Genomic DNA, 26,536 nt, shown 5'->3' with positions numbered 1-26,536 from the left:
AATAATTAATTAGGCTGTCAGTGACGTCACCGGGCTCCCGGAGCAGCGGAAGAGGAAGCTTTCCTTCCCTGCAAGGGACCCGGTACGTCACTGACTGAAAGAAATCAGTTACTTCCTGCCATAAAGGTTTTGGGTAAAAAGGGTACTTAGAAACATGCTGAAAAGGTAGGACATGGGTGTATGTAAAGTGTGTGTATGTGCAATGCTATTAAACAATGGTCCCTAATCCCGGACAACCCCTTTAAGGTGAAATAGGGCTGAGTCCTTAAGGGGTTAAGTTTAACCCTTTTAATTAAATCCTATAAATCAAAAATTGGAGAATGAATCTCCTCAAAGCTTTTCACTGAACTTCTCTATTACATAAAGCCACAAATTGTGACAGTCGCTGCCAATTCCTATAAATCATTTGGATATTTGTATGGAAATGACCGCAATGGGTCGCTGCAAACCCTCATTTCGGCTATGATTAAAGCGTGCTCTCCTAGCTCCAGTATGCCCATGTGTATCACAGTCAGCCTTTTACGTGTTCTTTAATGCCACGGCACACATTACGATATCAGTCTTGCAAGCAAAAAAAAAAAAGAAAAAACAAACATGTTAAGTTTGCCTTTGATCTTTAAATGACCGATCACGTAGAGTGAGGATGCTGCGCAGGCAATCTACAGGAAAGCTCTGCATCTTCCAATACTGCTCAAACAGGTCATGGATCCTCGACTGAGCTATTAAATATAGCGTTTCCCCTTGAAGGGAAATGCCATATTTGGAATCTTTCCTAACGCTCACCTCTCATTAGAAGATTTATCTGCAGGCTGCCTGAGAATGAAAGCGAAGTTTACCTGACCCAGCTAATCTCCCCCCGAGAAGCAGCTTTTCGGAGAGCTCGTCTTCCAGTGTCCTTGCAAAGGTGCATTTAAAACAAACTCTCTCTCCCCTTCCAGTGCTATGGTTTCTGCTTTAACAAGGGTTAAGATGCCTCTTTATTTAGAGGCCTGATGGAATAAATACCATATAAATTAAATATAAGGAGAAGATGAATCATTTATGAAGCCACAACAGGCTCTCCTGGGTGAAAATGCTTTACTGCTCCCTGCCTCTACCTTGGCTGCAGAACCTGCCAGATCTGAGCATATGGGTATTTATGAACTGCTTTGAAATGCAGCTTCTTAAGAGCTTCAGCCACAGACATTTATTGTCAACGTTTTTATGAGTCATGCGGCTGCTGTCACGTTCTATTACACTTTGCAAGTATTTCTGTTACTTTTCCTATTAATGTGCATCTTAAGTTAAGCAAAGCAGCCAAAGGAAGGTGGGGATGGGGGGGGGGGAATAACTAGTTCTCCCGAGCCTCCTCTGAAGTCAGCCACTTTACGCCTAATAAATTTAAAAGCTGCGTTTGATTGGATCAAAAAGCATCTGACGGGATAATGTTTAGAGACCGGCAGGATGTATTTCTCCATTCTCTGATTGTCATCAACTGTACTCATGAAAGTATATCTTCTATTTGTAGAAACGCACAGAAATCTTAAGGAAAAGGCGAGCACATAACCAAGGAGGATTCTAAAAAAGGAAATACATTTAAATTACTTTTAAGCTCTACAGTTTGCAGCTAGGTTATCTAAGAAAATGTTGACACTACCAAGATGCTTGCTGTCCGTGAATGGGAACTAGGGCCGAAACGATTACTCTAATTAATCGATTAACAACACAAAAAAATTCTCGATGCAAAATCTTGGCATCGAGGATTAGTTTGTGCCATGTGACCACGGAGCGTGAATGAAGCGCTTGCTATTACTCATGCTCCATGGTCTCCCGCTGGCCAGCACGGCACTGCAGTGTCCTCCTGACTAACACACATCGTCAGGATGTTGCGCACGTAAGCGCGCACTATGACCTGAAGCTGTGTGACGTCAGGAGGAAGAGGAGGATGGGTGAGCTGTGGAGTATCAGTGGTGTCCCTAGCAAGTAAGGTATTTAATTTGCCTGGCGCTACGGCTGGGCACTGATGGCTAGGAGGGTGAGTGGGGGAGCTGATGGCATGGGGGAGTTCATGGCACTGAAGGGAGCTGGTGGCACTGGGGGAGGAACTGATGGCACAAGGGAGGGGGAACTGATGGCACTGGGGGTAGCCAATGGCATGGAGGGGGGGGGGGTGATGGCAGGGGGGGCTGAGGAGTATTTATAGAAAACATTCTTATAATTAGTTTTTGCTTACTAGAGTACTCGATTAATTATTGGATTAATCTGTAGTATACTTGATTACTAGAATAATCCATAGCTGCAGCCCTAATGGGAAAAAATGTCTTTCACATGCCGAGGTTGATGCGGTCCTACTGACCGCATTGGTATGCGATTAGCAAAATGCTGACAAGTTCTTTAGAAGGGTTGTCTCACAGCAACTTTTTTGCTTTTATAACCTATCAGAGATTATAAAGGTAATAATGTTGGGCATCTGACCTCAGGTGCCATAACCGTTGCCAAAAACTAGAGGCCCCTTAGTGCATGTTCTTGACTGTACAGCACGGTGAGCATGCACGGTCCTTCTCCATAGATTTGAACTGGCCGTCAGAAGAAGCTGAACATGCTCACTCCGCTCTTTCGAATAGCAACTAACAAATTAAATGACAATGGTCTGAATGGAAGTTCTCCCATTAGCCACAGAAGTAATCTAAAAGTGGAGAAGGACCATGTGGGGTCGTCTGAAGTCCTTATAAGACTTTGAGTTTACATCAGCAAGCTAAAGACTGCTGTAGTCTACCAGCCTGTAAATGGAAGCGGACTATTCAATGTCCTAATACAGCATTTACAGATCGGCTATTTTCAGCAGTCCCAGTGAATGGAAGGTGGCGCACATGCGCGGTGCGCCCTGCTTCACTTCGTGGGCACCGTTCTAAAGATAGGTGCGGGTCCCATCTCTGGGACCTGGACCTATCAGACATTGGGGCTATCGCTCCTAGTGATATGCCCTCAATGTCTGAGGTGATACAAACCCTCTAATGATCTAGATTCACTTACACATTGGATTATACAGCTAAACAGGAACTTCTTTCACCTGTCAATGTAAAGCCACTTACCTTGTACTTGGACCCTTGTTCTAAAATGCACATATAAAACACAAACCATACAAGGACTTTTCCTTTGACATCATTAATACTAATTGATATAAATTAAAGAATTAATAGTTCCGCCATCTCTTTATGACTTCCATCGTCCTCTGCCTTGCTTACCAGTGTTTGATGCGACGCTTGGTCTACAGCAGCTACTGAGCCAGATGTACTGGACTCAATTTCATCTAAAGCAAGCTCTATATTTTCCTAAAGGGGACAGATGAATGATTAGTATACATGAGACTACGATTGAAGTTATGACATCATTAGAGATCAGTCACGTTAACTAGAAGCTATATTCGCAGGCTGGTGCACGGGGTATCACTGCTACTTGATATAACGCCTCAAACATCAGTTGCAAAATGCCAGATATAACATGGATCCAATCTGACAATAATATGTGATCCTAATGACACATGCAAAGAGGAGATACAATAATAATAATATTAATTACAGCAAATCATATGGTATGGTAAGCTGGAAAGCAAATATCCAACTAGACAAAAGCAAAAATATGAAGGCGACTCTTCTGAATAATGTATGGGCAGTGGCCGCCGAGTCAATCTACAGCAATAGAGGCAATTATATCAAGAGACCATGGAATCGAGTTAACAACTTTAAATACTTTGCTGCAGGAACCCCTTGCACCAGATCACTCAACCAATTAGGTTTAATTTAAGGTTCAGCTACAGCAGTACATCTATCAGAGAGAATAAGAAATTAGGACTACGCTTAAGATCATCATTAACTGTGAAACTAATGAGAAATCATTGAAAGTAGAAAGAAAGAAAAAAAAAAAAAAAACTAGGCATGCGAGGTGGGAGGAATTGGGTATAATGGACTTTCCAACTAGGGGACTATGGTAAAGATGTAAATCATTGGGATGAACACTTAAAGTGATGACATGAAACTGGAAAAGATAAGACCGTTTCTTCCTGAAACACTGCCACTGCTGTCCACTGGTTGTATCTGGTATTGCAGCTATTCACTTGATGTAATATCAGATACATCCCATAGACACCAGTGGTGCTGGAAGGAAGAAGACATGTTTTCATTCTTATAAAATTCCTTCAACGAATGCTACTTTTCAAGGCATAAAGGCAAACTGCACCTGTAGCTCAGTACATAATACCATAATAGATGGTAAATATTCTTGCTAGGAGGCGATAGCGACACAAAGATTTAAGTATATGGGTGCCAGCACCTGTAACTTCAAAAAGGGACCTAAACCTTTGGTGACACCACGATCGTGCAATGGTACTTCCCAGAGCGCTTTGTATCTTTGGTTGCTTTTCCAGCATATGGAGCATGGATGCACAAATAGTATACGGGATCTGTACTCACCACACTGACAGAGCAGATGAAACCAGACGGTGCCGAGAAGCGCTGCTGCACGATCTTGGTTCCACCAAAGGTTTAGGTTCCCTTTAGGTTAACCCATCTCTAGAAAGGGAGCTCCTAAAGTGAAGGAGAACGGTGAGCTTGGCTATCTTCGGAAGTCCAAAAGAAATGTATAGAGAGTTCACTATGCAATAGCAGCCACGGCTACATTCACTTCTACAGAACTGCCGGAAATAGCCACGCCAGCGCTCACCTATTTTCGACACTCCCACAGAAATGAAGGGAGGGTGGCCGCACATGTGCAGTTCACTCATTCACTTTGGAAGTTTCGTTCTAGAGATAGGTGTGGGTCCCAGAGGTGGGACCTGCATCTATGTGACATATCCTAGCGATATGTCACCAATGTCTCAGGAGAGACAACCCCTTTAAGACCACGTTACGTGTGTGCTTTCGTTTGCACAGCTTCAAATTTTTTTATGTGGTGCCCATTCACAGATTTTGCTTTTTTGCCTTTATATTTTACTGCAGGAATTCTATCAGCATAGAGAATGTCTAGAGAAGACACAGCTAAAGACAAGTTGAACGTTGGTTTCATATAAGGAAAGCTTTATTTTTTTGCTCATTTTCCGTATCAGGACAAAAAACTTGAACTAATCCCAGAAAAGTAGGAAAACATTTCCAATGGAAAAGCCTTCCTTGTTTTTCACAATGGAATCTGTTCTAGACGGGTTTTTCTTTGGGTTACTTTTGCTTGGTTCCATTCATAATTCCAATGAAGTGTCCTCAAAATTTTTTCTCTTAGGGTACTTTCACACTAGCGTTTTTCTTTTCCGGCGCTGAGTTCCGTCCTAGGAGCTCAAATCCGGAAAAGAACTGATCAGTTTTATCCTAATGCATTCTGAATGGAGAGTAATCCGTTCAGGATGTCTTCATTTCAGTCTTTTTGACTGATCAGGCTTTTCAGAAAACCGTAGCATGCAGTATTTTACCTCCGGCCAAAAATCCTGAACACTTTGACTGAACGCCGGATCAGGCCTTTTTCCCATTGACTTGCATTAACGCCGGATCCGGCGCTGTGTGTTCAGTCAAACCGGATCCGGCTTTTGCATGTTAAACCAGAAAAATGTGAAAAAAAAGTTAAAAGTCCATAAATGGCGGATCAGTTTTTTCCAATGCATTTTTACATTGTGATCAAAATCCTGATCAGGATTCAAATGTAATCCATTTTCACCCGTTTTTCCGGATCCGGCGGGCAGTTCCGGTGTCGGAATTGAACGCTGGATTTAAACAACGCTAGTGTGAAAGTAGCCTTAGCTACATTTTTATTTTTTTTAACTACAAAATAAAATGGAAAAACACACAAGCTTATATGAACAAGCTCCCAGATACTATCACTAAAATAAGGCAGCTTTTTAGGAATACATCATCCATCATAAGAAGGGAAAATTAAATCAGTAAAAAGGACAACCTATGTAACACACTTCTACATTATATTTTGTTGATAGGTTAGGGCTACCTGTCGACTATTCTCAGTGGAAGGACACCACAAAGTGTGCAAATTTACATAAAGGTCACATTAAAAGCAGTAAGCAAAAAAGAGCCTACGAGATGTCATACAAATTATATCAGTTGTATAAAATCAGTCCAAAGCAAACTCAACTACTTCATCTAGAGGGGAGATTATATGATAGAAAACATCAGTATAGTAACACAATTTGTAGCATCTTTGCTTTGTTTTCATTAAATTGTAGGATTTGTGATATCATGCTGCTTTTGTTTTTAGCATTAGCTGAACACATGATCTAAAATGTATTTTCAGCTTAAAACCAAGCCACATGCTAGTCACAAAATCTAGTAAACCACTGGGTGAATTCGCAAAAGACTTGATATGTCATAGAGACATTAAAAGTTTAGTTTGCTGGGGGTCTGAGCACTAAGATGCCCCATTGACCCCTAGAATGAGGTAATAGAAGTGCACACACTCATTGCAGCATGAGCTCCATAGAAGTGTAGGGGGCAATCTCACTTTTGTCCTCAGTAATGACGAGTGAGAGCGCGATATGCGTGCGCTTCTCGCTCCTCGTTCTAGAGATCGTGGGGGTCTCAACGCTCAGACCTCCACCAATCTAAAACTTCTGATATATCTCTACAATGTATCAAATGTTTTGTGGAAAGTTTGTGACCTTTTAATGTCCAGTACATGGTGACCAGTAAGGAATCAGCCTAGACGGGGACCACTTCTTTTGGGTGGGTTTCTACTCATGCGATGCAAATACCTCCTTGTATCTCTCAAGTTCCTGGGCAAAAGTCTTCTCATGAAACAGTGCTTGTAGCCTCTCCTGTGCATAGTTGTGACAAAGCTCCTCAAAAGTAGCACCGCGTCCCTGTTTGACCAGCTCTGGGTTCTGGAAGCCTGGGGTGTCTACAATCATGATGGAGCAAAGGGAATGCTGGCTGGATTTCAAGGCTCTGTCAAAAGCAACAAAGAAAAAAAAACCACAACCGTAAAGGATTACAGAGAAAATTATAGAAATAGGATAATGTCGTGTGTGAAACGTGCTGGCACGTATCCACAGAGGATTTCTTCAGCTCATTTCAGGAAGAATAATAAGCATAAGCTTCTGCATATTCACTTACGCCGGCTATCAGCTACGATATTAATTGTACAAAAAATAATAGGAAAATTATAAACAGAAATGTCGGAGCTTTGCATATCTATAATAAACTGGGCAAATGTGCGGCGCTTTGCACAAAGTACACATTCCCTGCCAAATTAGTAAAAGCCTCATCCAGTATTTAACTGCACATATAAAAGACTGGAAGCATGGCTATGAACATAAGAACATAAATAACTTCTGGCGAGGGCAGCAGAGTAATGTTACCCTATGCACTGCAGAAGAACCCTACAATCATGAATCTTTCCATGATGAGCTCCAGAGCAGGGATTCCTCCGCAGCCCCTCACATAGAGTGATTTATACGCATCCATCGAGTGAGCTCTGATTAACCACTACAGATAGAGGGCAATGCATTCTCATGTGTGTCTTAACACATTCATCACAGAGCACAGGTTTACAGTCTTCAGCCTCTAAACTGCTCAAGTGGCAGTATCATGACCTGGTGGTCATTACCTGCTCACATTGTGGAGTTTTTTGGTTTTTTTAATAAAAGCACTGCAGGTGCAAATAAAGCAGGCAGCTCTACAGAAGGGAATGCCATTAGCAGTTTTATTGTAAGTTTACATGTTGGGCTGTAATATTCAGTCTGCGTAATCTAGAAATTAACCTCCGCCTACTGTGAATATGTATGGGTACACAACCGATAGATTCAGAAAATATAGTGACCATGGTACGCAATCTTTCCTTCTCCTGCTAACACTTAGGCCTCATGCACAAGACTGTATGTATTTTGCAGTCCGCAAAAAACGGATCCGCAAAAAAATACGGATGACATCCGTGTGCATTCTGTTTTTGCGGAACGGAGCAGCTAACCCCTGATAGAACAGTACTATTCTTGTCTGTAATGCGGACAATAATAGGACATGTTCCATTTTTATTTTTTTGCAGACCCATGGAAATGAATGTTCCCGTATACGGAAAGAACGGAACAGAAGTAGAAAGAAAATTCTTTCGTGTGCATGAGCCCTTAGTTTGTGCAGGGCTCCTCAAATCCAGCTAGAGACCCATAAACTATTTATCACAGCTTAGCTGATGAAAGGCCATCTGTCAGCAGATTTCTACCTATGACACTGGCTGACCTGCTACATGTGCACTTGGCAGCTGAAGGTATCTGTGTTGGTCCCATGTTCGTATGTGCCCGCGTTGCTGAGAAAAATTAAGTTTTAATATATGCAAATGAGCTTCTAGGAGAAACGGGGGTGTTGCCATTACACCAAGAGGCTCAGCTCTCCCTGCACTTTGACAGGGTCAGGCAATGTAAACGTGATCACTCCTGGCCCTGACTTCTCCTAATGTCTGGCGCTGGATACTGCCCGATTAAAAAGCAGAGGGCGCAGCAGTTGCAGAGAGAACAGAGCCTCTAGGTGTAATGGTAACACCCCCATTGCTTCTAGAGGGTCATTTGCATATATTATAACGTCATTTTTCTCAGCAGTGGGGGCACATATGAACACGGGACCAACACAGATGTCTTCAGCTGCCAAGCGCTCATGTAACAGGTCAGCCAGTGTCATAGGGACAAAACTGCTGACAGATGCCCTTTAAAACGCAGTCTACAGAGCACCTTCTATGTGTGGTCTTAAACTTGCAAAAGGCACACTTAATAATTTTCACAGCTCTGGGACTACTATAATCCCCTGTATTATAATACAATGGTAAACAAACTAGTAGGTCTGGAACTGAGCATGCTTGACCAGCAAACGGAAGCTAGACTACAGGCAGCGAGCTACAAACCTCACATTTTGGGTCAGTTAAAGTGGCATTCCAGTAGGCAAAAGTTATCCCCTATCCACAGGATAGGGGATAACTATCAGATCGGTGGGGGTCCTACTGCTGGTGTTAGTTGGTTGTAAAACTGTTCAGATATCCAGGTAAATTGCAGTATTCACAGTTGATTTGAAGACAATTGAGCCCAAAATTCCTGTTCCTGACACTTTTGGTGTAGTGAGTCAAATGGGGATCTTCAGCAGACCAGTACCTCGTATTCTGGGAAGTTATGTGACCTGATAAATGAAACCAAGCTTCGGCCGTCATGAAGAGCAGTAATGGGTCCAAATGTCTGTCAGCAATCATAGTTCGCACCAAGTCTAGTCATTTACGTGTTTAGCTTTGTCGACTCTCTCAGTTACTGCACACACAGTTTCAGGTTCAGAGATTTCAGCACTCGCTGACACGTTGTTCGTGATGCACCAACTTGCTGAGACAGTCTTCGAGTTTGATTTTTGGGGGCTACTTGTAATCCGCGGCTGAATTTCATGCACAACTTCAGCCGCCCTGATCGATGAAGGCCTCGGTTCCTTCATGTTTTCAACAGAGCCAGTTTGATGGCATTTATGAACCAGACTCTGAATACAACGTTTAGCTGGTGGTTCTGTTCCTGGTTACTTGTCGGCAAAGGTCTCTTGCATTTGCTTAAATCGATCTGCTTCGCACATAGCCTTCGACCATCACTATTCGCTGTTCCAGGGAGAACACCATCTTTCTGACACTATAGGCCACTTTTATCAAACTGAATAATAAGTCTTAGTTGCTCATAGCAGCCAATCAGAGCTCAGCTTTTAGTTCCTCAGGACTCTGAAAAAAGTACTTCTGATTGGTTGCTATGGACAACTAAGACAGATTTACTATTAGGCAGTTTGATTTGGAGATATTGGAGGAAGGCTACTTTTTCGTGGGCCACCCTGTATATGTATTGGGGGAGTCAGGAGACATCGCTGACAGTGAATGAGCTGTTGAAGGTGTATGGACACCATAAGTGGTCAGTGATCACGTAGATTCCATTACAATATATTGAGGATTTTTACTTTGCAAAACATACATTCAAATAGGAGTGATTCTGTATACTGGACTACCCCTTTAAATTTTATACATCAATACCATAGAAATTTTGTTCAGACCTGCCATGCAAAAGAGTAAATGTGGCGCAGTAGGCACGGTCTGTGAACAGACGTCTCTCCTTCGGCCTGAGCGTACAGCGTAACTTCCACTCAAGTGAGAAGTAAATCACCTGCCTGATGGATGGTGGCAACACAATCCATTTAAAAGGAGAACATGAACAGCAGTGACTGAGCTACAAGACCGATGCCCCAGTCAACGGCATGTTAAACACTCTCCTATGTGAATACACCTGGGACAAGACCAGAAGTAGCTGTGGAAAGTCATTACAGCTCATGTGCAATGACTACTAATGGTAGAGGGAATGGTTAGGGGACACAATTTATGTCAGCAGATTTGCACCTATGAACCTGGCTGACCTGTTGAGCACTTAACAGCTGAAGACATCTGTGTTGGTCTCATGCTTATATGTGCCCACGCTGCTGAGAAAAATGATTTTTAATATAGGCAAATGAGCCTGTAGAGGCTCTGCTCTCTCTGCACTTTGACTGACAGGGCCAAGTGTGATGACGTTCTCATTGCCTGGTCCTGTTGAAGAGTAGAAGACTGCTAAGGAGTGGCTGCAAATGTTGTGTAGGTCAATCTACTTCCAGGGCTAGGGCTATACGACGCCAATGAGTCGCGTGACATATAGGGAAAAACGACACTGCGACATTTATGTCGCACAAATGTCACGCAACATATTTTGTAATGTTAGTCTACCGTATGGAGTCGCAGCATTATAAAGAATGTTGCGTGACACATGTCGTTGTGTAGCCCTAGCCTAATACCACATGACCGCTGCTATTTTGGATATAGTCATAAGATCTCAGTATTCTGTACTTTATTGGGATTTGCTAATTGGTAGACATTTTTTAGGAGATTTGTTAAAATATCTCTTTTGCTCATAGCAACCAATCACAGCGGTGAAAATAAAAAAATATGAGCCATACCGTGAATGATTGTGGTGGGCAACAAAGTTTCCATAAATCTCCCCATTTATGTTCTGATTTTCACTCCATTTACTAAACTAAAAGGCCAACAAAATGGCATATCTTATCAGAGCAGATAAAAGGTCTTTCTCTGCACATTTAGGGTGGAAAAAAACTTATGTTGAAGGCCCATCATCAGTAGAACGCAATTTCCACATCACGGCCATACTTATCCCTGTCAGTTTAAACAGGCCTCAGTACTGCAGTGTGCACGCTTTATGCATTTTAAAGCAGTTGCTACAGCATCAGGTGAACAGAGAAATCTGCAAAGACAACTATCCATCCATAGGAGGCGCTCTCCATCTTGTACATTATGTAATGTAGTGACTGAACGTGCCTGTTCCCATTTGCCTTGCATTTTCCTCACTGTTAAAAGCAGTAAAGTGCTACATATTTCATTGTTTTATAACCGGCTTTTATGTGCTCATATCTGAGAAAAAGAATTATTACAGTCATTCAGCTTCACTGAAACTATGGAAGTGTACACCTTAAATAACTACTAAAGCCAACTGCAGGTGGAATAAATCTGGGTGTACACAGTAAGATCCTGCTCTTGGTTATAAAAAAAAATAATAATAAAAAAAAATAAAAAAATAAAAAAGGTCTAGAAATAGTATAAATGACTAAAAAGTTAAATTGCCAGCATCACAATTTCTGTGAGGATCTACTTGGACCTCCATCTTCAAGTTACTGTAATTTCATTTTTTTCAACTATAAAGAACTTTGTAATATATCTTATCATCAAAAGATGCTTCCTTCTTGTATCAGCCTCAGATCAGGCTGAGTTTACTGCTCAGATTAGTGTTTAGCCTGCTCAATGAAGGATCAGATTACATAGAAGTCTATAGGGAGCAGAGAATAAGGAGAAGGGAGGGGCTGCTGGAGACAGGTGGAGAGATGGACACCAAGACTGCTACTGGTTGGCAAGTTAATTACGGTCTTAAATATAAGGTGACTAAACCCTGAAAAGCATGGGAAAAAAGAAGTGTAACCCGACTGTGTACCAGCATGACCTTATAGCCAAAACATCAAATTTGCAAAAGGGTGGGGCTTAACTTTAATGGACACCTAGAGCACAGTGAAAGCGACGGAGACTGCAAATCTCCAATATCACGTTTGCCTATATAAGCCAGAAGAATTTTTCACTGTCTGTCTATGCAAACCTAACATTCATCAGTGTTGTAGAGCTGGATTACAAGTCTAGGGAAGGTGTACACACTATCCATATAATGTTACTCTAACATTATGCATGTAACCCAGGTTTCCTGCTTGGCAAATCTAGCAAGGTATTCTACAGTACTGGAGATTTAACAATTTATAAATAGACTGATCTGGCATTCTGTAGTCTGGGAAAGTTGAGAAAATATCTCTGTGGGGCTTGATGGGGGCATATACGGTAGGTCACATAAAAGACACACAACGCTGCAGCTGTACAGCTTTTCCAGTAGCTGGAATGGCATGTTGGTCTAGCTATATGAAAAGAGTTCTCACTACATAACTAGGCCAATTTGGAAATCATCAGTCTAAAAATACTGGGTAACAACATTTGCAGAGACATAATGGAGGCAACACTTGGTACATAAATTATGTATATACTATGGGGGTCATTTATTAATCTGAAATACGCCTACATTAGTCATAGTTCAGGCGCAGATTGTGGTGCAATGATTAGTTGCGCCGCAATCTGCGAATTCTCCCCACTCACAACAGGTCTAAAATTGCGAGAGTGGTGCGGGTGGGGAAGAGGAAAGGATGGGCCATCGCATTTACCATCTTCTACTCTGTTTTAGGCATAGAAAAAGGTCTAAATGTAAGACCGCTCAGAAGTTGTCTTACCATTTAGAACTAGCGGAGGACCCCCTGAAGTTATGAAGAGGCCAGCGCCTCTTCATAACTCAGGCAGATCCACCCGCAGTTTAGGGGTTTATTAAGACCGGCGTCTAAAACTTCGTTATAGAGTCAATATACCTGTTTAGCAGCGAGATGAGCAGTGTAAACACCTCAGAGTACAATCCGGAGGCCATCCCTTCCAAGCACTCCAAAGCAGACAACTTTGAACCTGTAAACAAGAAAAAATAATAATAAAATCACAGAATATATACAACACATAATTGCATAACAGATTTTTTTTTCTAAGCTTCTAATTCCCTTTAGTAGAAGTCAAATGAAAGTTGACCACTTTAAAATAAAGTCCCATTTTTATGATTTTAATAATGATGGTGGAGATATCTGCTTAACAATCCACAGGGCTGCAAACTAATTTGCTTTGCAAACAATGGGACATGACTGGGGCAACACAGTAAACCATTCATCGTAACTTGGCTGCTGTGTGGCCCTGGCCTTACAGCCTAGAAGTACAAGTGACAGGTACACAGACAGTTAAGTAAGGTCAGCATGTCCGATCATAATGTAGGTCACTGTTATGGCAGTGCTCAGTCAGGGGCACCTCGTTATAGAGTCACTTATGTACCGCACTATGGTTTTGTCTAATTGAAACAGTAAAAAGCAACAGCAACATGCAACAAAAAAAAAAAAAGAAAGAAAATGAAAAGAAAATGTCAGCCGAACTGAGGCAGCTAAGGAGAGGTTTCAATTAAAGGCCGGGAATTCTACATTTTAAAAAGGTTAAGAAATGTAAAGTCAACAGAAAATTGTAGAGATTATAAAAAGTGAATAGAATTTTGGAGTCAAGGCCATCTTTTAATATTGTGAAAGAATAATGAAACATAGCTGTAAATGTCATTATTATAAAAAAAGAAGCCCTTCTTTGGCAAGAATATAAAAGTTAAAGACTCTAAGTTACGATTAAAAGGACACTCCACCTTGGAGTTAGACTTTATTAGAGAATTGCTTAAATAAGGGTTTCCAATACTAACATTACTATTAGAAAGCATCTTTATGTAGGAAGCACTCCAATGACAACACACAGGACAGTCATGTACCCAGCAGACTACAGCCACTGACACCATACTACAGGCTGTCATAAAACAGCCTGGTCTACTGACTAGGCATCTGTGTTGGTCTCATGTTCACAAGTGCCCGCTTCGCCGAGAAAAAAAATGTTTTAATATATGCAAATGAGCCACTAGAAGCAAATCGGGGCATTGCCTTTACACCTAGATTCTCTGCAACTGCCACACCCTTCGCACTTTGAAACGACCAGGCAGTATAAACGTCATCATGCCGGGCCCTGTCAATCAAAGTGCAGTTGCAGAGAGAGCAGAGCCTCTAGGAGTAACAGCAACGCCCCCGTTGCTCCTAGAGGCTAATTTACATATATTTAAACTTTATTTTTCTAACCAATGCAGGCACATATAATCATGGGACTAACAAAGATGCCTTCAGCCACCAAATGCATATGCACCAGATCAGCCTGTTTCATAGGTACAAATCTGCTGACAGATGCCCTTTAAGCAATTCCTTAAAAGAATTGTTTCTCCATGACAAGTAGGGATGAGCGAACTTGTGTTTTCAAGTTCGGCGTACAAGTTTCGGATTCTCCAAGAATTCAGTTATGGATTCCGCTACAACCATAACTTATACTCCATGGTAGCGGAATCCATAATGGAATTCTTAGATAACCCGAACCTTGTACGCCGAACTTGAAAACACAAGCCTTGCATTTGCTCCAAATGAGCCAGAGCAGAAGCCTCCCACATGGAGGAGCCTCGAACTTAAGCCAATGATGTGAATGACCAAGATACACTAATATATTTCCCTTTGCAGCATCCACTACATTGCGTTCAGCACTTCTTTCACATAGTCTGGGGAGGATATTGGCATGTCTGCATAGTAAATGCAGGTACAGCACTGGCTGTCTATAAAATGATGGGATTAAATAAGCAGCCATTTTAGGAGCCTTACACTAACGCAGGTATCCTCAAACTGCGGCCCTCCAGCTGTTGTAAAACTACAACTCCCACAATGCCCTGCTGTAGGCTGATACCTGTAGGCTGTTCGGGCATGCTGGGGAGTTGTAGTTTTGCCACAGCTGGAGGGCCGCAGTTTGAGGATGCCTGCGATAACGGGATGTTTTCTGCAAACAAGTCTTCCATTCATTGCAAGTGTAATTAGATTGTGATCTATGCATGGAGTACCTAGGCTGTAATACAACAGCAGTACATTTCGGCACCACATACCTGGTCCATCTCCTTGGCTTGCATCATCCAGTCCTTGACGGAAGGAGGTCGATTTCTGCAGGCCACTGGTTTTAGGTTGGTGCTTGAATATTGATGAGGAAAGTTCTTCCAAAGAGCAGCCCAGGAGATATGCAGCTTTCTGTGCCCACTCGTGCCGGGCAAACTGCTTTCTGCCAGCTTTACAAGAACACAGGTTTTTAAATGAAAGGCTTATCTTTACAAAAGAGCAAATGTATATCAGAACAGTAATCCTAGGGAGGGGATGGGGGGATGTGAGACTTCACTATGAGAACATTGAACACGTATATGTTTGTTCTAGCTGAACACTGTTCAGGTATAGTCAGTGGGATTCTTTCCATTTTTCCAGAATTTCTATTAATAAATGTATTAGGCTGGGATGAACATCTTAATATATGGTATGACTGTCACACTTACGCTGGCCATACACATTAGAGAAATGGCAGACTTGTATAAATTACAAGATTTGCTGAATCTATTATCAACTTGCTCAGCTCCTTCTGCTCTATAACATGCTGCTTGCAAACTGTACTGCATTTCATGGTGACAGGTTCTCTTTACAGGCAGCATGTTATAGAGCAGGAGGAGCGGAGCAGATCGATATATAGAGTTTATTGGAAAGAATTCACTCAAACTTGTGCTTTAAAGCCCAGAATGTCCAGGAGGTGGTCCTATCACTGATTAACTGCTTTCCCTCTATAACTGTGTATACCAGGGATCAACAACCTCCAGCACGGCAGATGTTCTGAAACTACAGCTCCCAGAATCCTCTTTTCACTTCTGTGGGAGTTACTAAAACAGGCAAATAGGTTTGCATGCTGGGAGTTGTAGTTTCACAGCAGCTGGAGTGCCGAAGGTTGCTGATCCCTGGTGTATACAGATAAAGCTGTCAATCACTGATAGGACTGCCTCCTGGACTTCAAAGCCCAGAATGAGCAGGAATTTAAAAGACTAAATTACAAGTATTACCAATTTGCTCCGCTCCTCCTGCTCTTTAACATGCTGCCTGCAGCTAGGGAACCATCTTTAACATGACAGGTTCCCTTTAAGGAAATCGCAGCATGGTGGCTCAGTTGTTGGCACTGGTGCCTTGCAGCGCTGTGGTCATAGGTTCGAATCCGACCAAGGACAACATCTGCATGGAGTTTGTATGTTTTCCTAATGTTTATGTGGGTTTCGTCCATTACTCCAAAAACACCCTGATAGGGAATTTAGTTTGTGAGCCCCATTGGGGACATCAAGTGATGATAATGTCCGCAAAGCCCTGTGCAATATGTTGTCTAGGTTGTTCTAGGACCCTCACAAATCACCCACTGACAGCATGAACGTTAATGGAGAAAGACCATTTTGAGGTGTATTCTAAACTACTCATCCCATCCAGGCAGCGCTACAAACAGCGGGCTATTACCGTATGCTGCATTATTCGAGGACTGAAGTTTTTGTTAGCTACAAGGATAGAAATACAGTGTATAGAAATGTCAGAACTGATGCCAGCTCTGGGGTGACAATACCCTTGGCAGAGGCAGTGTAATAAACAAAAAGATAATATTGTTACCCAATAAGGCATGGGCATGAGAGATGAGAAAGACTAGTGTCAATACGACAATGACTTAATTAGACAGCTGTCACACTGTGACCGCCGAGGACAGACAGAGCGTGAAAACAGATAACAGAAGAAACAAATTCACTTGGAGAGATATGAAAGAACGAAGGATGGAACGCCTCTTTACCTTCATCTGCTTCTGTATTGCAACCGAGCAGCATGCAACATGCAAATAAAAACACGCAGTTAGAAAACGAGCACACAGATTGTAATTGTTATGTCGGCTACTGCGTCAAACACAAGGGGACAGAGAAAAGACTGTTAGGAAAGTTTCTTCAAACCACAACTCTGCAACCACAGTGCACTGACCATAGGTGCTGCCGAATTAAGGCTTTATATGATGGGATCTCTGCAGTAGGACAGGAGATGGCAAGCATGCCCAACCTGCGGCCCTCCAGCTGCTGCAAAACTACAACTCCAAGCATGCCTGGATAGCCTACAGCTGGAGGGACGCAGGTTGAGCATCCCTGGTCTAGCTCATTCAACCACTATCAGACATGGGGATTGAAGTGTAGCTCAGTACTACCGAGCCACAGAGACTCCATGTGCCATCAAACTATGCTTCATCGGGTGCCATTGCAATGAGCTATGTACAAAGAATAGCTCTGTATGTAATGGAGTATGCCACATTTAAAATCAAAGACATACAAGAGTTCAGTAAGGTCCCATGCACCTACTCTACAGGTGGCCTAATGCAGCTCTATAGAAGATGGAGCTGTAATATGGCCATGTGTATGAGGCCTTAGGGAAGGTATCACAGAAGGTGACCTCATTCAGAAACTCCTACAAGTTTCTGATGGGACTGGGAGAAGATCTTGTGAACAGCTGTACTCTCATACCTGCAAGTACTCCTCTTTCCATTCAATGTCCCCTTCTGGTACTCAGCTTTAGATTCATTACACCTCAGGTCCTCCACTCAGTGACAGACAAAAGCTAGATCGGCACTGACAGGAGGAGTTATAGGCGAAATAATGATGCCGCTCTCTCAGCACACAATTTTATCCAGATGGCTTCAATATCCTCATACTGACAGACTTCGTTAAAGGGTTTCTGTCACCAGATTTAACCCTATTAAGCTAGCTGACATTAGTGATGTGCTAATGTCAGCTAAACCTAACTAGCATATTCCTACTTTTATCTATGCCCGCGTTACGCCAGAAATCTAACTTTGATGATATTCTAATTAGCCTCTAGGAGCAGGGGGGCGTTGTTCCTGCTCCTAGAGGCTCCGTTCTCCCACCAAGTCGTCATTGACAGGGCCAGGCAGCGCTCGCATCTGTCTGCCAGCCCTGTGCTCTGGTGAAATCTCACGCCGTTCAGTATTCGGCGCAGGCGGGGTGAGGAAGCTGGCAGCCTGCGAGCGTCTTCCCCTCACTGTGCCTGCGCCGAATACTGAACGGAGCGAGATTTCACCAGAGCACAGGGCTGGCAGACAGATGCGAGCGCTGCCTGGCCCTGTCAACCACGACTTGGAGGGAGGCGACAAAGGTGGGAGAACGGAGCCTCTAGGAGCAGAGGGGGGGGGTGTTGTTCCTGCTCCTAGTTAGATTTCTGACGTAATGGGGGCATAGATAAAAGTAGGAATAGGCTAGTTAGGTTTAGCTGACATTAGCACATCGCTAATGTCAGCTAGCTTAATAGGGTTAAATCTGGTGACAGAAACCCTTTAATGCTGCCCTAAACGTGCAGAAAGCACACAGACTTGTCTAGATGAAGATCTCCTTACTACAGCATAAGGCGTCTTCTGAAAACCTACAGAAGCTGAGAGGTTTACTGGTCATTAATAGAATCAGCTTCAGATTTCTCGCTAATGAAAAGTAAAGAAAACCCCAATAAATAATCCTATTAATCACTCCTGTGACCACATAATTGGAGTCATCTTGCAATCCATTTCCACATGCACCGAGATTAAGAGATTTAGCCTAAACTTAATCCACAATTCTCAACCTCAGCATTTTCTAAATTTGGAGATTGCCATTATATTACATATAACCTTTACATAAGGATAGTTCTTGAATGCTGGACGGGCAGCTATTTATTGGAATGCACCTAATGATGAAGCACCTATGATCAGGAAACTGATAACATATTGTAAAAGAGCAGCTCCAGTCAATACGGATATGAACATTAGTATTACTAGTCATCACTAGAGTGTAGAAAGGGGTTCCCTGTGCTCCCCAGAGGAAATATTCTAACCTCAATGTGCGTGGCCAAATTACATTGCTTTGTAGCGTCAGGTCATAGCTCATAAGGGACGTATGCTGATGGACTACTATGTTAGTTGTGAATTATCCGTGATGCATGATAGATCCCGGCAGTTATAGATATGGGGGCACAGGAGCTTCAAGTTATGCTTCTGATATCAGCACTAACTAACATGATAATAATATATGTTAATGTTAAGAGTATGGGCATGAATGGATTTGAAGACTCTTTATATCGGATTGGAGCTGCTCTTTAAAAAAATATAAATAAAAATTATAATAATACAACCCTTGGCATTGACACATGCATTATCCAGCAAACCTAGAGACAAGCTGGAGATTTTCATTTAGATTTAAAAATATTGTGAGAAAGAATACGTTAATGTAACATGGAAAAGGTGCACTAGAAAATGATACAATTCAAAGGTGTCTGGCCAGGACAAAAGACAAGATACCAAAGGTTACTGAATCATGCAACCGTGTGTAGTGTCAAGAATGCATGCATTCAAGGTATTAAGAACATAAGCAGATGATGACTGACCAGCTAGACCCCATGCACAGAGTGGCACCACTTGGCACCAGAGAAACTAGTCCAGTAACAGCTGGTACATCACAAAGGTGGCTGGCTGGCATAGAATCCTATGCCCTCTTTTCAGGAAAGTGACGAGGGCAGCAAAGAAAAAAGTTTTGCCCAAGTGGCGTTTAAAAGGTCAAACATGCAGCTTGTGACTTTTTACCACCAAAAACTGGGGTGAGCGGAATGATAAATTCTCCCCAAATAGTTTATATAGGGCAATGCAGGGATGTTTTCTCACTCTAATGGGTGCATTCACACTGCAGGGCAGGATTGGCATATAAAGTATGTAAAACAGATCCACAGGACCCCATTCACCCAACAAAAGGTCAAAAGAGTACCCGGAATCGCTACTGCATGAGGAATTGTATACATTTTTAACATGGGAGTCTAGGATAAAAGTATGCCGCGGTATCAGATGTACACATCAAGAAATTATTCTCATGTATACCTCACATTTACACCGCAAACAAAATCTAACTGCACCCTTGTTAAAAATCATAAGAACAGACTTTTGGGGGTCATTTATCAACCTGGTGTAAAGTAGATCTGGCATAGGTGCCCAAAGCAACCAACCAGGTTCCACCTTTCATGTTTGACAGCTCCTTTGGAAAATGAAAGGTGGAATCTGATTGGTTGCTATGGGCAACTAAGCCAGTTCTACTTTATACCAGTTTGATAAATTACCCCATTTGTTTTTAACGAATGTGCAGTGGCCATGGTGTGTGGACTGCTACACTTGTGTTTTACGTGTACCCTATAGGGTTAGGCAAGTTGTTTCTGCTCACACAAAGCTGGTTTCAGTCTGCCCTTGGTCTCAGACCAAAAAGCAACTACATTTAGGAATAGTTTTCACCACGAAGCACTACCAGCTTTATAAAACTTGGCTGATTGTACAGGACTTATAAAAGTGTGTACTCACACAGAAGTACAAAAACTGCAAAGTGCAGAAGCCAAAAGGACTCAATCCTTTGTATAATAATAAATAAAATAAAAACTCTATTCTGGGGAGCTCCAAGTTCTAGGAGTGAATACATGTAAGTTTGGTACAGGTGATGGAGTGATGTGACTATTTCCAAGGCTCAGTGCCGGTCGGACTAGTCATGCTCCATGCTATATGGAGAGGTAGAATGTGATCCGCAGCTGGAGGATGAGAAGGAAATGCACACAAGAGATCAAACAGCAAGAGTCAAACCAAGTTACCCAGAGCATCAACATCTGAAACTGCATGGGAAGGTAAGGGTACAGACTGGTTACTGCAGATACAAGCCACATTATACCATCTGCCTTATTAGGGTACATAGATAAGTGCCAACAAAGTGTGTGGAGAAGGGACTAAAATAACCTCAGTGCAAGGTGAATGGCATCTGTCAGCAGGTTTGTACCTATGACACTGGCTGACCTGCTGCATGTGCACTTGGCAGCTGAAGACATCTGTGTTGGTCCCGTGTTCATACGTGCCCGCACTGCTGCGCAAAATTATGTTTTAATAAATGCAAATGAGCCTCTAGAAGCAACAGGGGCGTTGTCATTACACCTAAAGGCGCTGCTGTCTCTGCAACTGCCATGCCCTCTGCACTTTGATTGACAGGAGCAGGTGTGATGGTGTTTTCACTGCATGGTCCTGTCAAAGTGCAGAAGGTGCAGCAGTTGCAAAGAAAGCTGAGCCTCTAGGTGTAATGGCAACGCCCCGGTTGTTCCTAGAAGCTCATTTGCACATATCAGAATATCATTTTTCTCAGCAGTGGGGGCACATATGAACATGGGACCAACACAGATGCCTTCAGCTGCCAAGCACACATGTAACACGTCAGCCAGTTTCATAGGTACAAATCTGATGACAGATGCCATTTAACTTATGCTCTATAAATGTCGACCTTCACACAGTTAAATCTAGGGTATGGCCAATATAGGAAAAGCCTCTGAGAATTTATCAAAGCCCGCATGCCAGACTGCCTGCTCCAGAACACGTCAGGGTTTGAAATAAAGCTGCCCCACGGTCGAGGCCAAAACTTCCATGTTATATTGCCATTGTTAAAACTAAACTACAGTGCCAACTTCAGGCTCATGCACACGCCCATGTACTGGACTGATGATGTACTGGTCCATAATACTGTACCCATAAAAACTGATGGGCCCATACTTTATCTCTATATGCCTCCGGATGCATACAGAAGTATACCAAGATTTATTTTCATAGAATTACACTGAATACGAGAAAACAATGGCAACATGCTTTACTGCATGTTATACGAAGGGAAAATTCTGTGCTGCATGGGGGCACCCTGCAGCTCTGTAATACAGAACCATAGGGACTTCCCGTGCTTTTCTGTGTGCACGAGACATTAGCCCAGGCATCCTTAAACTGTGGCACTCTAGCTGTTGTAAAACTACAACTCCCACAATGCCCTGCTGTAGGCTGATACCTGTAGGCTGTTCGGGCATGCTGGGAGTTATAGTTTTGCAACAGCTGGAGGGCCGCAGTTTGAGGATGCCTGCGTTAGGCTATATGCACACACTCATATTGGTTTTGCAGTCTGCAAATCACAGATACGCAAAATACGAATACCGGCCATGTGCATTCAGAATGATCTGTCCTACACAAATCACTTTTTCAGATTATACTAAACTAAGAAGCCTCAACATTTTAGTCCCAATGAAGACATATCTTCCAGTTATTAAGGCTCCTTCCTCTATCCATAGTCATCATAATAACAGGTACTGCAAAAAACTCTTGTCTTTGTTCTGGTACAAGCAGAAGACCTCAGCGTGCCTTACATCAAGAGGTAGATATAGTAATACACGCCGGGCTGAGAAACAGATCATCATATCATTCCTTCAACCTTGTGCGGCTATAGGTTATTAGCTAGTTTCCATACCCATCATGCGTGCTAATGTAAGTTTGTCTACAACGACTGGGATGAGTTTTCGTATCTGTTGTGTCTGTAGAGTTAAACTACAGGAGCAGATGTCACATCAGTATACTGCGGTCCTACAGGGACAATATTGATACCTTTGGTGGCTCCAGCAGATCCCAGGTGGTAAATTGCTCCAAGTATTAACCAAAAAGCCTTTTGCTCCTCAGTGGAGATGCCCAGGATTTTCATAGCTGCCTGCAGTTTGCTGAACAGCTGTGCTGACTTCTGCTTGTCTTCGCCCTGTACAAAACATTGAATATGGATCCTGGTGACTTCAGAAAGCAAGGACAGCAGGTACTTAAATAAGGACGATTCACTCTTCTTTATCACTTAATATTAAAAGCCAGCATGACAAGTCTCCTCTGTTTTTAGATGCAAGTATTTTGACTCTACGTACACAATGCGAGCAGACAGGCACACAATTACCATGCTTATGACCAGTAAATCTTATCTTGTCCTGATTAAATATTTCTACAATTTACTAAAAATGCCCCATGTTGGTGAGAAATCCAGCTCTTGAGGTATTTTACATACATGCTCATCTCAGTGTGTAGGTGTTCTGAATGGAGAAAGGTGAGTAACCTGCTGATGGCTTAATATATCAAGAGAAAAATGATAAGGAATGTTGAAATCCAGCTGCCCAATCCTCCTGTCCCTTTTCATCAAGTCAGGAGACCCTCATACACATTCCATGGTCGGTTGGTCCCGCTGACATTACTGCCTTCAGCCAACATTATTCTAAAGGTGTACAGCCAGCTTAAAGGTTCACTATTCACAAAGTTTTTAAAAAACTTGTGTCATACAGACATATCAAAAGTTTAGATTGAGTCTGAGCGCTGAGACCCCCCCCCCAAAAGTTTTGGAAACATTAGTGACCCTTTAAGGCTACTTTCACACTGGCGTTTTGGCTTTCCGTTTGTGAGATCCGTTCAGGGCTCTCACAAGCGGTCCAAAACGGATCAGTTTTGCCCCAATGCATTCTGAATAGAAAAGGATCCGCTCAGAATGCATCAGTTTGCCTCTGATCAGTCTCCATTCCGCTCTGGAGGCAGACACCAAAACGCTGCCTGCAGCGTTTTACTGTCCATCCTGACGAAGTGGAGCCAAATGGATACGTCCTGGCACACAATGTAAGTCAATGGGGACGGATCCATTTTTCTATGACACAATCTGGCACAATAGAAAACGGGTCAGTCTCCCATTTACTTTCAATGGAGTTCATGACGGATCAGTCTTGGCTATGTTACAGATCATACAAACGGATCAGTTCATGACGGATGCATGCGGTTGTATTATTGTAACGGATCCGTTTTTGCAGATCCATGACGGATCCGCCCAAAATGTGAGTGTGAAAGTAGCCCAATGCTACTGTAATATCTCCAACATCTGCATTCTGAATTGGCCTATATTCTGTAGTGATCTGCAAATTTCACCAGGATTTTCATAATAATGGCCTATCCTCATCAATATGAGACTCGCAGCACGCCAGCGATCAGCTGTTTAAGGCAGGCATTCTCAACCGGCGGCACTCCAGCTTTTGCAAAACTACAACTCCCATCATTTCCTAACAGCCTACAGCCATCATCCTACAGAAGGGCATCATAGGAGTTGTAGTTTTACAACAGCTGGAGGGCCGCAGGTTGGGCATCCCTGGTTTAAGGAAATCGCAGCGCTCACCGGAGCTTCGATGAACGGCGCAGCCTCCTCGCAGCTTACCCAGCACAGCGTTATTGTATAGCGGCCGCGCTTGGTATCACAGCTTAGCCCCATGCACTTAACCGGGACAGAGCTGCACCCAGGCCATTTGAGTGATGAACGTGATGTCCCATAGTCTAGGAAGAAGCTTCACAAAGCATCACAGCTTCTTTAAACAGCTGATCAGCAGGGATGCCGTGAGTTAGACCCCACTGATCTCCGGAGGATGAGCAATCAATATGAAAATCCCAGAAAACCTTTTTAAGATGGATGGATGAATAAACAGATACATTCTTTTATACTATTTCATGATGGGTTTATCATTTATACAAGTTCCTAATATATCATTTAATGAAAAGATTCTGAACCTTCTGACCAATATCAGACTTAGTCATTTAATTATTGAGGAAAATTATCCAATATCACATTTCTGAGTGGCAAAAGTATGTGAACCTTTCAGTATCTGGTGCGACTCCCTTGGGCACTAAACATGTCCAGTAATCGTTATTTAGTCCTGCACAATAGCTTGGAGGGTTTTCTCTCACGATCATGAACAGCTCGCTTCAGGTCCTTCAACAAAATTTCTATTGGATTAAAGGTCAGAACTTTGACTTGGCCATTCCAAAATTTTAACAATTTTTGGTAGGATGACTTGTGTGCTTAGGGTCGTTGTCTGCGTGACCCATGTCCTCTTGAGATTCAGCTCACAGACAGATGTCCTAAAATGTCCTTTAGAATTTGCTGGTAGAATTTAGAATTCATTGTTCCTTCAATGATGGCAAGCCGCCCTGGTACAGATGCTGCAAAACAGGCCATGATTCCATCACTGTGTTTCCCAGATGGGATGAGGTTTTTATGCTGGAATGCAGTGTTTTCCTTTCTCCAAATAGGATGCTTCTCATTTAAACTGAAAAGTTCTATTTTGGTCTCCTCCGTCCACAAAACATTGTTCCAATAGCTTGTCCAGGTGATCTTTGGTAAACTGCAAATGGACAGCAATATTCTTTTTGGAGATTGATGACGTGCAGAGCAAGACGGTACTTCTGGTATGTTATTTTTGGAGACCAGTGTCTTTTTCTCCTTGCAATTCTGTATTGTGCTCCATTGTTGTTTAAGGTCCTCCTAAAGAAGGGCTCAGGAACATTAACATTATGTAACATCAGAAAGGCCTTCAGTTGCTTAGAGGTTATCTTGGGTTCCTTTGTGATCTCAAACAAAATTTCCTCCATTTGTACACAGTCAGGCTGACTGTGGATTGGTGGAGTCCAAACTCTTCAGAGATGGCTTTGTCACCTTTTCCAGCTTGATGAGTATTAACAACTCTTCTGAGGTCCTCAGAAATCTTTGTTCATGCCATGATACAAGTCTGCAAACGTGTTGTAAAGATCAGACTTTAAGAGATTCCTATTCTTTAAATAAAACAGGTCACCTTCTCACACCTGGTTGTCCTCTCATTGACTGAAAACACCTGACTCTAATTTCACCTTCAAATCATCTGCTAATCATAAAGGTTCACATAATTTTGTCACTCACAGACACGCGAGTTGGATAATTTTCCTCACTAAATAAATGCCCAAGTCTAATATTTTTTAATCATTTGTTTGATTTAGTTATCTTTATCTACTTTTACAAATAGATGTAGTTTTAGGTCAAATTTATGCAGAAAAAAAAAACAAAATTTTTTTTTAACACCACTGTAAATCATTTACAGTTGATGGTAATGACCATTGTATAATGCATCTATCCCTGCTTCATGGCTTCTTTTATAAAGGGAAACCATGACACAAGTGTGAATATAGGCCCACTCCCTCTGTATTAGTTAGTGCTAGGTTTGAAATGAGTTTACCTGGTTGTTTTCATTTTTATCATCATGTTCTCGCTCATTTTATACTATACTGTGCAATGTTACAGAAGGTCAGGGCTCTACATAACTGTGTCCTAGCGTATTCTCAAGGTGAAAAATGCCTTTAATATGTTTAAAAGCCATAAAAAAAAGTACCTTTTCCATTATAGTCAATTTTACTGTAGAAGAGACTGAATGAGCCGTGTACAAAGAGGTTGCTGAACCAGGTTGGTGTCAGATTGCCAGCATTTATGGTGAATCACCAATGCTAGATTAATGTCTGAATGCCATTCATCATGCACAAAGCAGGCCTGTCACCTCTCCTGACAAGTCTTAGTAACTATGTGCATTCTTCATGTAATAACTCTCAAGCATATTTTCATATAACTGCATGTCCTGCCATTCATCTGTTAATCCTACTACAAGATGATTGAATGAATTGCCAGTACTATGCAATTAAGGTCCAAATGCCTTCTAGAACAGGGTTTCTCAACTCTGGTCCGCGGGACCCACCTACCGGTCAGGATTTGAGAATATCCCACAGAATGAACACC

General features: G+C 42.4%; 1 protein-coding gene across 21 annotated transcripts in view; it reads right to left on the bottom strand.

The window, feature by feature from the left end:
* Nucleotides 1–26,536, bottom strand: part of LOC122930354 (unconventional myosin-XVIIIa-like) — a 331,901-nt gene that overhangs the window by 159,257 nt on the left and 146,108 nt on the right. For 20 of the 21 annotated variants that reach the window (XM_044283690.1, XM_044283691.1, XM_044283692.1 and 17 more), the window contains 6 exons: nt 22,540–22,684; nt 16,876–16,887; nt 15,128–15,304; nt 12,957–13,047; nt 6,722–6,914; nt 3,225–3,311 (listed from right to left, as the gene is read on the bottom strand). In XM_044283690.1, coding sequence (XP_044139625.1) covers nt 3,225–3,311; nt 6,722–6,914; nt 12,957–13,047; nt 15,128–15,304; nt 16,876–16,887; nt 22,540–22,684 — 705 coding nt within the window. The remainder of the gene's footprint in view (nt 1–3,224; nt 3,312–6,721; nt 6,915–12,956; nt 13,048–15,127; nt 15,305–16,875; nt 16,888–22,539; nt 22,685–26,536) is intronic. The other variant, XM_044283674.1, reaches the window with a different exon arrangement.

The sequence above is a fragment of the Bufo gargarizans genome, chromosome 3, assembly GCF_014858855.1.
Source record: "Bufo gargarizans isolate SCDJY-AF-19 chromosome 3, ASM1485885v1, whole genome shotgun sequence".
NCBI classification, from domain to species: Eukaryota; Metazoa; Chordata; class Amphibia; order Anura; family Bufonidae; genus Bufo; species Bufo gargarizans.
Note: the sequence above shows the minus strand (reverse complement) of the source record. Positions and strands in the feature narration are given on the sequence as shown.